At 33.9% G+C, this 17948-nt stretch overlaps 1 protein-coding gene across 1 annotated transcript; it reads left to right on the plus strand.

Annotated features, from left to right (window-relative positions):
* Positions 1 to 2742: 2742 nt before the first annotated feature.
* On the plus strand, positions 2743 to 15050 carry LOC116001347 (protein DETOXIFICATION 54-like). Its single transcript, XM_031241228.1, has 4 exons — positions 2743 to 2846; positions 6250 to 6338; positions 6825 to 6883; positions 14487 to 15050. Exons 1-4 carry the CDS (start codon positions 2743 to 2745, stop codon positions 15048 to 15050), a joined length of 816 nt encoding a protein of 271 aa, XP_031097088.1.
* Positions 15051 to 17948: the final 2898 nt, after the last annotated feature.

Genomic DNA, 17948 nt, shown 5'->3' on the forward strand with positions numbered 1-17948 from the left:
CCCCCCCCCCTTTTTCCCCCTTTTCCCCCTTTCTCCACCGATTTGACCCCCCCATTCCCCCACTTTTTCGGCCACCACCACCACTCTCTACTCTAAAATTGCTCTCAAGTTCTCCTCAAGCTCAAGTGCTCCCCTCTCACGCTCAAGCCGAGTCCTACATCCCGAGCCCGGTTTGTGCCGACTTTAGAGTCGGTGAGGCGGTCCCATAGGCTTGAACTGGAGGGGCTAAGAAACGAGCTTACCCGTGTTATTCCGACCTACCAGGGGTCCGAGGGGTTCAAGTGGGACGCCATGGCCTATGCCCGAGGCCACTTACGCGTGCTGGCTGCAGAGTGGCTTGCCACGGAGGAGGGACAGAATCGGCTGACCGAGGAGGGGTTGGTCTCCTATGAGATAGGCTTACATGAGATTCAGAGCTCTATATATGAGGTCCTCTGCTGAGAGGACGCTACTTTTGACCCCGTGGCCAGGGGTTTTCTAGCCATGCTCCCACCTTCAGATACCCCTGCGGGCGGTTCTAGCACGCCTCCTAGAGGGGATCCGGCTCTCGGCGAGCCAGTGGACTTGAGCGTTTTGGACCAGACCCCCGATGATCATGCCGCGGGTACAGTCGGTCCTATTTCTCCCACCTTGGAGAATACTCACCTCCCAAAGAGCATGGCGACCTTGGGTGATGAGATTGCAGCCTACAATGCCTCTACTACTACTCTAGACTCGAATGCACAGGCGTAGGCTTGCTTAGCTTAGTTCCTTCTTTTTGCTATGTACTTGAATATTATGCTTGAATGAATATTTCACGTCTTTTGCTACTACTTGTGTTACGTGATGTTACCCTTTGCCTTACCAAACCACGGCTGCCTACGTGGGGTTGAGATCTCGCAATTTTGACGAGCCTCGGCCCCTTTTGGTGGGCTCGGCCTAGGCTCTGCCCTCAGCTTGTGTTGATGCCATGAGCCAAGCCTCTCAGCCAGGGGCCCTTGGCCTCTTCCTAAGGCTTGTCTGTACGCCCTTCGGCCCAAACTCAGAGTTTTGGGCTTGACTTGGAGTAGTTAACACTTTGGATTGTTGATTTTTTTTTTCGCATAGTCATTTGGCCAAGGGTACTCTCAGACCAAACACTCTTCCGTCGGGGTTAGCACACGAGGACGGGCCTTGTGCCCCCTTAGGGTGACAGCTTCTCGACCCGGGTCGCTTGACAACGGGCCGTTAGGCTATTCCGTTGGGGTTAGTAGGCGAGGACAGGCCTCGTGCCCCCTTATGGTGATAGCTTTTCGACTTGGGTCGCTTGACAATGGGCCGTTAGGCTCTTCCGTCGGGGTTAGTACGCGAAGTCGGGCCTCGTGCCCCCTTAGGGTACTATTGGAGGGGTCGGGTAAGTACGCCCCCCCCCCTAAATTAAGGGAAAATGAGTCATCCATAACAAAATTTTTCTTTAGCCATCTTGGCCAAAAAATACACCTGTAGCCTATAGGATAGCTCTCCGAGCCATGGTGTAGTCCCCTTTGTGGATCTCTTCATAGACTAATCTCGCCCTCTTGGGGTATGGACATCTCATCAGGGTGTCATTACAAGACCTCTTACAGAGTGTATCACCGAGGAGCATGTAGGTTCTCCTCACCTGCTTGCCCTCGACCTTGTTAAATGGCAAGCTGCCCATAATAGGTTATTCCATTAAGTAGTGAGTGGGGACGTCCTCCCTACACTACCATTAGGGAATGCCAAGGTCGGGGTCGGCGCGCACGGCCGTGACCGTAGGAGCTCGGGCTCCTTACGCCTATGATGGCTAAGCTTGAACTTCTTGCACCCGTGGAGGCCGGGTCTCCAACATCTCCCTTGGTCGCGAAGGGGTTGGGGGAACGGTCGACAATTGAACACCCTTGCACGACCCCCTGTAGCACCACGATTCCAAGTTAAGGGGGTTGCACTACTCCTTGGAGCCCCTCCGCGGGGCTGGTCAACAAGGCGGTAGCTTACTAGAGCTCAACCACCCCCTCCTGGAGCTCGTTAATCCGCTTACGGGGTTGCTTGACCTATCACGACCTCTTGAGAGGGGTGGGGTAAGTGTAGGCGCTTCTCGAGAGGCCTTGGGGTCGAGTTGGGGGCTCGAACACCTCCTTGGAGCCCGTCCATGATGTGGGTTAACAAGGTGGTAGCTTGTTAGAGCTCGACCACCCCCTTCAGAGCTCATTCACCCACTTAAGGGGTTGCTTGACCTATCACGGCCTCTTGAGAGGGGTGGGGTAAGTGTAGGCCTTTCTCGAGAGGCCTTGAGGAGGTCGAGTTGGGGGGCTCGAACACCTCTTTGGATCCCGTCCCATGAGGTGGGTTAACAAGGTGGTAGCTTGTTGGAGCGCGACCACCCCCCTCTCAAAGCTTATCCACTCTCTTCTAGAGCTACTCGACCTCATCAAGGTGGGAGCTTGGGGCTCTGTCACTAGTCTCTCTTAACCGTTCGACCTGGGAGGAATGCTCTCGTCGCGGCTGGGCTCAGGGCCCACGGCTCAAAGATCTTCATGAGTATGAATCCTCCACCAGGGGTTCTTTCACGGTCAGCCTTGGGCCTACTCTGTCTCGGGCCATCATGCGAGTGCCCAACCACTCCAAGGCGGACCTGGCTTGGGTTGGCTTCCCTCTACTAGCATCTTTATGTCGATTCGGCTGGTGCCATCCCTTCCTCGCCTATCTGACAGTAGGGGCGAGTTAACCTCCCTCTCGGCTTGAGTTCTGGGTGCTCGGCCCACCATGATCCCTCAAGGTGGGTCGGTGCTGGGGTCGGGGCTCCGCGGGAGGCCTCGAGGCCGAGCTTGGGGGCTTGGAGACCTCCTTGGAGTCCCTCCACGAGGCGGGTGAGCGCAAGTGCTGCCTATTGGATAGTTGCCCACCTTGTGGGATCGGTGGGGCGGATGGGGGGGCGAAGCCCCCATTACGATTGCTGGTGAGGTGGTTCCTCAGGCCGCCCGTCGAACTCACAGAGAGGTTTCGTTGCTGACTAGCGGTCCCGTTGAGGCCACCCCGCCGGGGGTGCCAATGGTGTTATGGGAACCGTTCGAGTTACGAGAGTTGGATCTCGATATTATCATTGCTAGGGAAAACTAGCACGCTTGAGCCTGATTTCGGCTCTCAATGAAAGCACCAATGATAGATTTAACTAACCCGGGGGTCCGGACTAATAAACCCGTTAAATGAATGATAACACGAACAAGTAAGAAATAATAAGCGAAATAAATGTGACAAGGTCACGGGGACCAAGTATTGTATTAGATCGTAGTCAATAAGGTATTACAAGACGATGTAATGCTATTACAAGTGTAGTTTAGGACAAAGAATATAGAGCATGTCTTAATGAGACAATAACACTCCTATTTATACCCTCCAAAACTCCTAACCATCCCCCTAAGACGGGGGAACAGTTATAGATCCGATTTGACCGCGCCCGCGCCGTGACTGGACCCGTGGCCCTAACCACCCGAGGCCTTGGGCTGAGGCCTCCCAGTTGAGGCCTTTGGCCGAGACTTCCTAATCGAGGCTTTGGGCCGAGGTGCAAAATTAGTTATTCCGGGTCAAGCACGGGGCTCAACCCCGGGTCTTAGACCCTATCGTGACCCTTATCCTGCTCCTCCGGGTCGACTTGGCCCGTTCCTAATATATTCATAACTAGTATTTTTCCCGTGCGATGCACGCACAAAGTTTATAAGTATTGTTGTAATGTTATGATACTAAGCAGAATTAATTTTATTAAAAATGTAAGTATAACTATACAATGTAATATTTAATATTTTCAAAATTTTAATTATGTTATTATTATGTTGATTTTAAAGTTTATCGTTATTTGTATTATTATTTGAATTTGAAATAACTAATTTAATTCTATTACTGCCGTATTTAAGAACATGCAATATTTGTCAGAAAATCTCCATCAAAATTTATTCATTTGAAAAGGATTATTTATGTAAGAACTATGTTTATTTTATATATAATTTCTCCTTTTTATATATTTGGAGTCAAATTAATTATAATTATAACAGAGTCATTAGTACTAAAAAAAATTAAGGTTTAAAAGAATATGTACACAAATTATATTAAATATTAAAATTTATTAATATTTGAATAAAAAAGAATTATAAATTTTAAATTATTAAAAATTTCTTGGTAAACAACGTTAGTAGTTGAATTACAGATTGTAGTTAAGTCGCTACAAATCAATATCTACTATACTAATAAGAGCCAAAGAGAGTTAGGCCTAAAATGGGTAGAAAAAATGGCGGTCAAATTATTTAATCAAATGAATGGCTCAGATGAATTATTTAATCAAATAGATGGTTAAGATAATTCAGATTAATATTATTAATAGAGATTACCTAATTTAACCTTACTTTTATGATTATCCGTTAAGTTTTCCGTTAAATATTCTCTTATCCGTTAATATTCCGTTAATTTTTAACTTACCCATTAATTTCTATAAGAAAGGTCTTAGGCTCGAACCTCATCTCAATCAAATTTGACATAATTAAATTTCTCACTCCATTTTACTCTTATTAAATTAAATAAATTAGTAGCTACAACAAAAAATGATACATATGTATTTCTTTAATTTAGAATTATGTGTCTACAATACCTTTATTTGAAAATTAAAAATTATTCATTATCAAAAAATTAAATTAAATAAGAGAAATAATTTCATTAGTTATATTGTATTTATTTTCTCTCATGCAAAGATTCTTTACATTCAAATTTATCAATTGATATTCATTACATTGTCCATTATCTTATTTTTACAATATCTTGTAATTAAATATCAAAGTTATAGTACAAAATAATGTTATATATTTATTTACCAAGTATTTTATTAATACTATGAAAAAAAATTTAAAATAATTTGAAGCTAATTATATTAACTACTTGAGAATTGGTTGGCAAAGAGAGTACTCAAATAATAACCCAACAAATTGAAGCGGAATCACTCTATTTTACTCTTATTGAATTAAATAAATTAGTAGTTACACCAAAAAATGATACATATGTATTTCTTTAATACCATGAAAAAAAGTAGTTACACCAAAAAATGATACATATGTATTTCTTTAGTACCATGAAAAAAAAAATAAAAAAGAATAGTTTGAAACCAATCATATTAACTACTTGGGGGATTTGTTGACAATGAAAGTACTCAAATAACACATTACCCAGCAAATTGAAGCGAGAAACTACCTTTTAATATCTATGGAATACATAATATTTTAAATTTTCAAATTTTTATTAGTTTATTTAATTTTTTTTCTTAAACTAGGGATTTCTTTATCCACAATAACTCATTCAACAATAATGGTTGAACCAAATGAACCCCAAGCAGAACACCTAAAGGAAAGTCCATAGCTCCTATATCATAATCTCATTGCATGACATTGTCATTTATGCTATCAACAATAACCGAATTGCAAATAACACACTACCAACAAAAAGAAAGAGAACAAATAGTAAAGATGAAGACAATGACAATGTTACTCAAAAGAGAATTAAGAACCACTTAGAAAAATTCAAATTAAAAGTAGTATTTATTTAGACTATCATTTTTAGACCAAATATTTTGACTATCGATTTTACAAGGTTGCAAACATTTATTTTAGTAATAATTATGGGGGTGACCCCAGCCTAGGTGGTAAGAGAGATCAACCTACAACTGTGAGGGGGCCGGTCAGCTATGGGTAACCTAGGCTGGTTTACTCCCTGTGGTCCTTTGCCGGCTAGGGTCACAGGGTGAGGAATAAACCTCATAAAAAAAATAATTATAATGAATTTTCTATATTATCTTGGATTCCTATACTTTGAGTTAGATATTTAAATAAAAAAATTTGACATTCAATTACCCATGTATAAACTTCTCCTATATAATCTTGCATTAATATAGTTTCAAATATTTATTTAAATATAAACATTGAGCATTAACCCATTCGCGCAATGCTTGTATAAAACTAGTATTAATATAAGTTGTATATTAATATCAAGAAGGAAGATACCATTCTTCTACTTCTTCCCTATGCATCTTCTGAACGCTGTTTTCCAGTCTATCACATTGTGCCTCCGATTTATTAAAATTCACACCCATAGTTGCCTGTTGTTTAAAGATAGCCACTGAAACTGGTTCAAAGTGGATAAGTATAAAACCAAGTTTGATCACTAATTACACAGAAAATTGTTCATACAATGTGATATTTACATAAATTTGTTAATGCTATCTTGGATTGTTTGCAGGTGTGTTGTGACGTTTGCATCAGATCTTATGTTTTCTAGTCTCAGTACGAACCCTCATAGAATGAAAGGCGTGAAGACGTACTGCTTCTGTTAGTCTAGCTCACACGTAAGGGCAATCAATTTTACAATGTTCTCTTTTCCAATATTCCCAACTCATTTATTTCCAGAAAATGGCATGTGATGACTAATGAAAATAATTTTTGATGGCCATATTTGATTGAATACCTCAAAATATATCTACTATATATATGCTATATTAGTTATTTTTTAATAAATCATAATCATTTAAGTTATTTATAAATGAAAGAATATATGAACATCAACGTATAACCACATAGCAAAGTCCTGACCTTAAGACACATATATATAGACACTTAAATTATATCATTTGGAGTTGATATATTCATATACCATACATCTTTCTTTCCCATTGTGTTCTAATGCATGTATAGTAATGGATTTTCCAGATCTGTAATGTATAGTAATGATTGTTCTTATCTTATATAATAGGATAAAGATTGCTTTAAAAACAATACAGGAAAAGATTATTACTTAAACAGAAAATTACCTCACAGTCATGGAGAAGACATTCTTGACTCTTAATGAGCTCCATGTTTCTGTCTTCAAGCACTATGTATGTTCTTACTAACCTTAACCTTATTATAGCATTTTTTGTATAATATGGGCAGATGTCTTTTCCTAAGATCTACAATTGCGCTGCAAGTTTTACAAATCAAAGACCAAAGATCAGAGTTGATCAAAAAAACAACAAAGAAGCAGGAGGTGAAACACGAATTGCTACTGGTCTGAATACGAATTTATAGAAGAATGGAACCTATAGAGTTCTAAAAAGCCTCAAACATTAATGAAGAGAAATAACTATGATGCTTTGGGATTTTCAACAGCTAAAGGAAAGTGAAAGGCTGCTAGTAATTAAATTTAATTCGTATTTGATATTTAAATTTGTATTTAATCTATTTCATATTCAATAAATAAATATAGAAGGATATTTAATGTTATGAATGCTAATCAATGGAATACTAACTTTTTTATTCAGCCAATGGTTTCTTTGAATATTTAATAGGGTAATTCTATTTGTACCACCCAAAATTCTATTTACACCACCATTTAATAGGTTTGATAGATTTATAGGTGGTGTAAATAGAATTTGCTATTTGCACCACCTTCATTAAAGTTGGTCAAACATTATGTTTTCTATTTAAAATATTTATTATTTATTTATATTTCTAATTGTGATAGTATAATAACTTTGTCTATAATATTTTGTAATTAAATATTTAAAATATTTATTTTTATTATTATTTCAAATTGTGATAGTATAATAATTTTGTGTATAATAATTTTTAATTAATTTCTATAATATCTAACGTTTAATAAATTTTCATGATATTCTTTATAACTCAAATTTTTTGTATGCATTATTTTACCTTATTATAATAATATAATAAATTAATTTTCAATCGCTAAAAACGGTAAAAACACATTAACATCACAATAAAATATAAAAAGAAAATTTTCATTCCATTTCAATCCAATATAACATTCTCAAAATACTTTCTCAATTAATTTTCAATCGCTAAAAACGATATATTGACCACCAGTACATAGTACGTTGGGAATGATGCCTTGATGTTATCGATGACCTGCACTTTCTCAAAATACTTCTATAGATATGCCATCTACAAAGTAATCCTTTAGCTTCCGGGTACACATTCTTGCATGCTTTCATCAAGGCCAACTCTCGATCCGTGACGATAACATGTGGGGTAATGCATCCCTCAATTGTGGCTTTGAGATAATTTAATACCCAATTATAATTCGACTCATTCTCTTTGTGAATGAAGACAAACGCTACGCAAAATGTCATGTTGGTCGAAGTTACACCAACCATTTTGATTGGTGAGGCAGTAAATTTAAAAATAATTCAGAAATATTAAATAAAATAAGAAAAAAAAAAGTTAGTTTTATTGGTGAGGCAGGTCAATCGGAACATAATGAGTATCAATTAAAATATTGCATGCCGGAGAAGCCTTTGTGGCTTGCTTAGTCCACCTTTTTTTTTTTTTTGCAGCAATTAAATTTCAAATTAATTAAGAAATACTAAATAAAATAAGAAGAAAAATAAGAAAGTTAATTTGACTGGTGAGGCAGGTCAAACGGAACATAACGAGTATTAATTAAAATACTGCATGCCAGTGATGCCTTTGTGGCTGGCCAATGCCACCTTTTATTTTTGCAGCAATTAAATCAAAAAAATAATTAAGAAATACTAAATAAAAAAAAGAAGAAAAAAAAAAGAAAATTAATTTGATTGGTGAGGCAGGTCAAACGGAACATAATGAATATTAATTAAAATACTGCATGCCAGTGATGCCCTTGTAGCTGGCCAAGGCCTCCTTTCATTTTTGCAGCGATTAAATTTAAAAATAATAAAGAAATACTAAATAAAAAGAAAAAAAAAAGAAAGTTAATTTGATTGGTAATTCAGGTCAAACAAAACATAATGAGTATTAATTAAAATACTGCATGCCCGTGAAGCCCTTGTAGCTGGCCAAGGTCACCTTTTTTTTTTTTCAGCAATTAAATTTAAAAATAATTAAGAAATACTAAACAAAATAGGAAGAAAAAAAAAGTTAATTTGATTGGTGAGGCAGGTCAAACAGAACAGAATGAGTATTAATTAAAATACTGCATGCCAGTGAAGCCTTGGTGACGGGCCAAGGCCACATTTCTTTTTAGCAGCAATTAAATCAAAAAATAATTATATAAATAATAAATAAAATAAGAAAAAAAATTAATTTTATTGGTGAGGTATGTAAATTTGAAAATAATTAAGAAATATTAAATAAAATAAGAAAAAAAAAGAAGTTATTTTGATTGGTGAGGCAGGTCAAACGGAACATAATGAGAATCAATTAAAATACTGCATGCCAGTGAAGCCTTTGTGGCTGGTTAAGGCCACCTTTTTTCTGCAGCTATTAAATTTAAAAATAATTAAGAAATGCTAAATAAAAAAAGCAAAAAAAAAAAGAAAGTTAATTTGATTGGTGAGGCTGGAAAAACGGAACATAATGAGTATCAATTAAAATACTGCATGACAGTGAAGCCTTTTTTACTGGCTAATGCCACCTTTTTTTATAAATTAAATTTAAAAATAATTAAGAAATACTTAATAAAATAAGAAAAAAAAAGAAAGTTAATTTGATTAGTGAGTCAGGTCAAACAAAACATAATGAGTATTAACTAAAATACTACATGCTAGTGAAGCCTTTGTGGCTGGCCAAGGGTACCTTTCTATATTTATAGCAATTAAATTTAAAAATAATTAAAAAATACTAAATAAAAAAAGTTAATTTGATTGGTGAGACAGGTCAAAAAAAATATAATGAGTATTAATTAAAATACTGCATGCCAGTGAAGCCTCTGTGGCTAGCTAAGGCCACCTTTTTTTTTTCAGCAATTAAATTTAAAAATAATTGAGAAATACAAAATAAAATAAGAAGAAAAAAAAAGAAAGTTAATTTGATTAGTGAGGCAGGTCAAACGGAACAAAATGAGTATTAATTAAAATGCTGCATGCTAACCACCTCTCATTTTTGCAGCAATTAAATTTAAAACTAAATTAAAATATATTAAATAAAATAAGAAGAAGACAAAAAGAAGGGTAACTTGATTGGTGAGGCATGTCAAACGGAACAGAATGAGTATTAATTAAAATACTACATGCTAGTGAAGCATTTGTGGCTAGCCAAGACCACCTTTCTTTTTTGCATCAATTAAATTTAAAAATAATTAAAAATAATAAAATAAGAAGAAAGAAGAGAAAGTTAATTTGATTGGTGAGACAGGTCAAACAGAACAAAATGAGTATTAATTACAATACTGCATGCCAGTGAAACCTTTGTTGCTGGCTAAGGCCACCTTTTATTTCAGCAAGTAAATTTAAAAATAATTAAGAAATACTAAATAAAATAAGAATAAAAAAAAAGAAAGTTAATTTGATTGGTGAGTCAGGTCAAACAAAACATAATGAGTATTAATTAAAAAACTGCATGCCAGGGAAGCCTTTGTGGCTGGCCAAGGATACCTTTCTTTATTTGTAGCAATTAAATTTAAAAATAATTAAAAAATACTAAATAAAAAAAGTTAATTTGATTGGTGAGGCAGGTCAAACAAAATATAATGAGTATTAATTAAAATACTGCATGCCAGTGAAGCCTCTCTGGCTAGCTAAGACCACCTTTTTTTTTCAGCAATTAAATTTAAAAATAATTGAGAAATACAAAATAAAATAAGAAGAAAAAAAAAAGAAAGTTAATTTGATTAGTGACGCAGGTCAAACGGAACAAAATGAGTATTAATTAAAATGCTGCATGCCAACCACCTCTCATTTTTGCAGCAATTAAATTTAAAACTAAATTTAAAAATATTAAATAAAATAAGAAGAAGAAAAAAAGAAGGGTAAATTTATTGGTGAGACAGGTCAAACGGAACAGAATGAGTATTAATTAAAATACTTCATGCTAGTGAAGCCTTTGTGGCTAGCCAAGACCACCTTTCTTTTTTGCATCAATTAAATTTAAAAATAATTAAAAATAATAAAATAAAAAGAAAGAAGAAAAAGTTAATTTGATTGGTGAGACAGGTCAAACAGAACATAATGAGTATTAATTACAATACTGCATGCCAGTGAAGCCTTTGTTGCTGGCTAAGGCCACCTTTAATTTGAGAAAGTAAATTTAAAAATAATTAAGAAATACTAAATAAAATAAGAAAAAAAAAAAAAGAAAGTTAATTTGATTGGTGAGTCAGGTCAAACAAAACATAATGAGTATTAATTAAAATACTGCATGCCAGTGAAGCCTTTGTGGCTGGCCAAGGGCACCTTTCTTTTTTTGTAGCAATTAAATTTAAAAATAATTAAGAAATACTCAATAAAATAAGAAAAAAAAAAAAAGAAAGTTAATTTGATTGGTGAGGCAGGTCAAACAAAATATAATGAGTATTAATTAAAATACTGCATGCCAGTGAAGCCTTTGTGGCTGGCCAAGGGCACCTTTCTTTTTTTGTAGCAATTAAATTTAAAAATAATTAAGAAATACTCAATAAAATAAGAAAAAAAAAAAAAGAAAGTTAATTTGATTGGTGAGGCAGGTCAAACAAAATATAATGAGTATTAATTAAAATACTGCATGCCAGTGAAGCCTTTGTGGCTGGCCAAGGGCACCTTTCTTTTTTTGTAGCAATTAAATTTAAAAATAATTAAGAAATACTCAATAAAATAAGAAAAAAAAAAAAAGAAAGTTAATTTGATTGGTGAGGCAGGTCAAACAAAATATAATGAGTATTAATTAAAATACTGCATGCCAGTGAAGCCTTTGTGGCTGGCCAAGGGCACCTTTCTTTTTTTGTAGCAATTAAATTTAAAAATAATTAAGAAATACTCAATAAAATAAGAAAAAAAAAAAAAGAAAGTTAATTTGATTGGTGAGGCAGGTCAAACAAAATATAATGAGTATTAATTAAAATACTGCATGCCAGTGAAGCCTTTGTGGCTGGCCAAGGGCACCTTTCTTTTTTTGTAGCAATTAAATTTAAAAATAATTAAGAAATACTCAATAAAATAAGAAAAAAAAAAAAAGAAAGTTAATTTGATTGGTGAGGCAGGTCAAACAAAATATAATGAGTATTAATTAAAATACTGCATGCCAGTGAAGCCTTTGTGGCTGGCCAAGGGCACCTTTCTTTTTTTGTAGCAATTAAATTTAAAAATAATTAAGAAATACTCAATAAAATAAGAAAAAAAAAAAAAGAAAGTTAATTTGATTGGTGAGGCAGGTCAAACAAAATATAATGAGTATTAATTAAAATACTGCATGCCAGTGAAGCCTTTGTGGCTGGCCAAGGGCACCTTTCTTTTTTTGTAGCAATTAAATTTAAAAATAATTAAGAAATACTCAATAAAATAAGAAAAAAAAAAAAAGAAAGTTAATTTGATTGGTGAGGCAGGTCAAACAAAATATAATGAGTATTAATTAAAATACTGCATGCCAGTGAAGCCTTTGTGGCTGGCCAAGGGCACCTTTCTTTTTTTGTAGCAATTAAATTTAAAAATAATTAAGAAATACTCAATAAAATAAGAAAAAAAAAAAAAGAAAGTTAATTTGATTGGTGAGGCAGGTCAAACAAAATATAATGAGTATTAATTAAAATACTGCATGCCAGTGAAGCCTTTGTGGCTGGCCAAGGGCACCTTTCTTTTTTTGTAGCAATTAAATTTAAAAATAATTAAGAAATACTCAATAAAATAAGAAAAAAAAAAAAAGAAAGTTAATTTGATTGGTGAGGCAGGTCAAACAAAATATAATGAGTATTAATTAAAATACTGCATGCCAGTGAAGCCTTTGTGGCTGGCCAAGGGCACCTTTCTTTTTTTGTAGCAATTAAATTTAAAAATAATTAAGAAATACTCAATAAAATAAGAAAAAAAAAAAAAGAAAGTTAATTTGATTGGTGAGGCAGGTCAAACAAAATATAATGAGTATTAATTAAAATACTGCATGCCAGTGAAGCCTTTGTGGCTGGCCAAGGGTACCTTTCTTTTTTTGTAGCAATTAAATTTAAAAATAATTAAGAAATACTAAATAAAAAAAGTTAATTTGATTGGTGAGGTAGGTCAAACAAAATATAATGAGTATTAATTAAAATACTGCATGACAGTGAAGCCTCTATGGCTAGCTAAGGCCATCTTTTTTTTTTCAGCAATTAAATTTAAAAATAATTGAGAAATACAAAATAAAATAAGAAGAAAAAAAAGTTAATTTTGTTGGTGAGGCAGGTCAAACGGAATAGAATGAGTACTAACTAAAATATTGTATGCCAGTGAAGCCTTTGTGGCTGGCCAAGACCACCTTTCTTTTTTGCAGCAATTAAATTTAAAAATAATTAAGAAATACTAAATAAAATAAGAAGAAAAAAAAAAGCAAGTTAATTTGATTGGTGAGGCAGTAAATTTAAAAATAATTAAGAAATATTAAATAAAATAAGAAAAAAAAAGTTAGTTTTATTGGTAAGGCAGGTCAAACGGAACATAATGAGTATCAATTAAAGTATTGCATGCCGGAAAAGCCTTTGTGGCTGGCTTAGGCCACCTTGTTTTTTTTTTTTTTTTTTGCAGCAATTAAATTTCAAATTAATTAAGAAATACTAAATAAAATAAGAAGAAAAAAAAAAGAAAGTTAATTTGACTGGTGAGGCAGGTCAAACGGAACATAACGAGTATTAATTAAAATACTGCATGCCACTGATGCCTTTGTGGCTGGCCAATGCCACCTTTTATTTTTGCAGCAATTAAATCAAAAAATAATTAAGAAATACTAAATAAAATAAGAAGAAAAAAAAAAGAAAATTAATTTGATTGGTGAGGCAGGTCAAACGGAACATAATGAGTATTAATTAAAATACTGCATGCCAGTGATGCTCTTGTGGCTGGCCAAGGCCACCTTTCATTTTTGTAGCGATTAAATTTAAAATTAATAAAGAAATACTAAATAAAAAGAAAAAAAAAAAGAAAGTTAATTTGATTGGTAAGTCAGGTCAAACAAAACATAATGAGTATTAATTAAAATACTGCATGTCTGTGAAGTTTTTGTGACTGGCCAAGGTCACTTTTTTTTTTTTTTTTTCGCAGCTTTGTGGTATGTCTATAACTTATCCTACATAGATATACTTCCTATTTTTTATTTTTTTTGAAAACAATATATACTTCCTATTTTATTGTTAAGTTATTGTGATCATACTAGGTCTGTTGGCCATATAACCTCCTTGACTCAAAGATGGCTGCCACACAAATGCTTTCCACTTGGTTCAATAATTTTTTTTTTTTTGTTTTCCCAGTCTCTAAAATCTTTGGGTAGCTTCTCATTTTTTTTTTTTTGCCTGTTTTTCCAACTACAACCATAAAATTGAATGGCCTTATATTAGTAAATCACTTTTTGACTTGAATAATGTGAACAGTGTTTGTGTATACTTTGTTGTAAAAGAGGGTTTGTACAGTATAATATTTGGAGTTTGAATTTTAAACCATTAATAAGGTAAAACTATAGAAGTCTAGGACTTAATTAAGCACAAAAAGTCATATATGCTAAATCCAAAAAAATCATTATAGTACTGAATTTGTGTATTAACTCAATTTTAAATGTATATATTGATTTCAGGTGAGAAATGAGCTGGGAACTGGGAAACCATACAAAGCCAAGCTAGCTGCAATGGTCGCTTTGGCATGTGCATATGTAATAGGATTCATGAATGTCATATGGACAGTGATCTTTAAGGAGAAATGGGCAGGCCTCTTTACAAAAGATGAGATGCTTAAAGCTCTGGCTGCATCAGTCCTGCCAATAATTGGCTTGTGTGAGCTTGGCAACTGCCCACAAACCACTGGTTGTGGGATTCTCCGTGGCACCGCTAGGCCAGCCGTGGGCGCCCGCATCAACCTCGGCTCCTTCTACTTCGTGGGAACCCCGGTGGTGGTAGGCTTGGCATTCTGGCTCAAACTTGGCTTTGGAGGCCTCTGGTTTGGCCTCCTGTCAGCGCAGGCTGCCTGCACTATTTCCATCATTTACGCGGTGCTTTGCTGCACCGATTGGGAAGCCGAGGCCTTGAAGGCAAAGAAGCTCACCGTGGTGGAAATGGGGCAGTGCGCCGTCGAGATCAAGCACGAAGAGAGTAAAGGGTTATTGGTTTCGGATTGCAGCAACACCCTTGATGGTGTTTTGTAGAGAAAATTGAGATAGTATGCTCAGTTAGGGATCCTCGTTTTTGTTTGAGTTTTGATTTGAAACAACTTGTCATTTGTACTTGTGCCAGTTGAGCTTTCTGTTGCAAAGGTAAAAGAAAGACATTGTGGTGGCCCATGCAGATGTTTTATGTTACAATCGCTCTACATTTTTGTGCATATTCTTGGTGCCATGACGGTTGGATTTTCTCCTATAATATATATTATATATTTAGGATACACTTGTGCGAAACCGTTTTACGAATTTTTATTCGTGAGACGGGTTTGATTGAGTCAGATCAATATAAAAATGTAATACTTCACAAATACGAAGTATAATACTAATTAAGAATAAAGTATTTGTTACTCATCAAGAAAATTTTGATACTTTTGAGGACGGTATAATACTTTTACATTATGAAATAAATGTATTATATTGTATTTTTCATCAAAAGTATTACATTTTCTCTTAGTCGTCAACTTGAGATGGCAATTCGTTGGTTGTCATCTCCATCGATTGGAGATGGTGACTAGTTGGTTGCCATCGACGGAGATTGCGACTAAATTGGTTGCAATCTCCGACCGAAGAAAGGTCGTCGGTTCGTCGACGGTAGTCGATCGTTATTATTATATCTAACTTGTTGGAATTTGGTCGAATGTTTGTCGGAGGTTCGTCGGAACCCTAGTTGACATGCAATTACAGATCATCAACAGGTTAGTGGGTTCTATTGCTCCAAAATAACATGTTTGTGTAGTTAATTGTAACTTTTAGAAGTTCAAGGGCCTGATTGACTTCTTAACTAAAGTTTAAAGATGTATTTGACCTTTTTCATAGTAATGTGATGTAAGAGGAAGCTAGATGCTTAGTTCTGGTTCACTAAAAATTAATTATAGGGAGAATTTATTCTTTAAGTTTGAGAAAAATAATATTTCTCATTGTTTAATTTAGGCATGTGTAAGACACGTCCAACTCACCCGACCCGAAGTCCCGGCACCCTAGCTAGTAGCTAACATTGTATGTCCAGTTAAGGTTAAGTCCTATAGTGCTTTTATTTATTTATTAATTTTTTTCAAGTGTTAGCTTAACTTATGTCCTGCAATCTTGTAGGCCCCAGTATAAATTATTTGCAAGTGTTATTTATTTGCACCCACAAAATATCACATTATTATTGTCAAATTGTTGTACTAATAAATAATATGTCAAAATATGAAACTGAGGTATAATAAATAGCAAAATACGCATCTGTTAATTTATAAGTCCGAAATATTTATACACAAGGACAAATTTATACTTATATTTTTTATTTTTTGGAGAGTTCGAGCTTTGTATTTTTTTTAACAAAGTAAAATTTATGAAATTATTTTGAGTTAATGGAAGGATTGAACTGTAGTGATGCCAAACCACTTATGTCGGCTGTTAGCTAGCTTATCTATTAATTTTTTATTTACACATGTATGACATTAAAGCAATTAATAATAGAGAATATAATCTTATAATTTTGGTAAATGGGTTTTACCTGTATAGCTTACAACAAAAAGGTATGCTTTGAAATTTTCCCAAAGGGAATCAGAATCAGAACAATGTATAGCGATAAAATATACTGCACTCCCAGATGTTATGCAAAGAAGGTGAATAAAGTAAATAACAAAGCCACGCTTTCTCTATTAAGAGCTTTGGAAGTTGGAACACGTAAAGTTCATTAAAATTATACGTACTCCACATTTTATTGTATATTCGTCTGTCATTATAGCTTTTGTTCCGTTCAAGAAATACAATTTTGATGAATATACGTTCGTTTTCGCAATAAACATGCAATATAATTATAATGATATTTATTGGTGGAAAAAAATTAAAATGTATGTATTTTATGAACATTATATCTAATATAATTATGCATATCAATTATGTTATTAATTTAATATTTGACAAGTTAATGTTAAATATTTTTATTTTATAATGGTTATAATTTTAAATCCTATCTATCCCAAAAATATTACAACATAACATCATTTTTAAAAAGTATAATGTACTAAAATATATATGTCATAAAATTAAAAGTTGAAACTAAACTATTAAAAATATTTTAATTAATTATATTACATATATAAAAACATGTTCAAATATTATAGCTACCCATTAATACTTAAATCAAGAGACTTGAATTATTTTTAGAGTAGGTATTATAATTGGGTATAATTGTTACCAAAACAGAAAGATTTAGAATTTCTTATACCATGATTTAAATATTTGAATATAATCACTAGAAAACACAAATATTTGAGTTTTTTCAACCAATAAACCTTATGATGAATATAAGAAGTAAATTTTAGACATCTAATTGTAAGATCTTACATTTATTTTACAAAAAATTATAAAAGTATCACAGAAAAATGTGAAAGGGTTATCTAGTATCAATAAATTAAAGAATATATATTTAGTCTGGTACGATTTATATGAGAATCATTGCTCAAGTGGGAATTTGTGATCTAATCTGGGTTGTCCATTATTGGACATTGGGCAAGATTTGATAGGCTATGATTTATTTTTTTTTCTTAACCAATTTTTAAATATTTAAGTGGTGAAGGTATGAGGGTAATTTTGTTTAGTTTTTCTTTCAATGGAGTTTCCAAATATGTTATCTTCTTTGATTTTAGGTCATTTTTAGGGATTTTTCCGGTCGTTTTCCTCCTTTCTTCATTTAGATTTTTCAAACGCCAGTGGTGACTGCTCAGCATGACTTCATGTTTGCTCTCTTTTGCTTTTATTTTTGTTTTTTGTTTTTGCTTTTTTTTTGTTTGTTTTTTTTGTTTTTGTTTTTGTTTTGTTTTTTTTTTTTTTTAATTTTTTTTTTGATTTTTTTTTGATTTTTTTTTGCAAGGATAAATCTTTGATTTTAGGGAG

The sequence above is a fragment of the Ipomoea triloba genome, chromosome 13, assembly GCF_003576645.1.
Source record: "Ipomoea triloba cultivar NCNSP0323 chromosome 13, ASM357664v1".
Taxonomy (NCBI): Eukaryota; Viridiplantae; Streptophyta; class Magnoliopsida; order Solanales; family Convolvulaceae; genus Ipomoea; species Ipomoea triloba.

What these genes read in the sequence shown, in the direction of transcription:
- LOC116001347 (XM_031241228.1), top strand. Translation starts at nt 2,743, where the DNA reads ATGATCCCTCAAGGTGGGTCGGTGCTGGGGTCGGGGCTCCGCGGGAGG. An exon ending in CGTGAAGACGTACTGCTTCT is followed by an intron (nt 6,339 to 6,824) that starts GTTAGTCTAGCT and finishes ATTACCTCACAG; the next exon opens with TCATGGAGAAGACATTCTTG. An exon ending in TTTCTGTCTTCAAGCACTAT is followed by an intron (nt 6,884 to 14,486) that starts GTATGTTCTTAC and finishes TATTGATTTCAG; the next exon opens with GTGAGAAATGAGCTGGGAAC.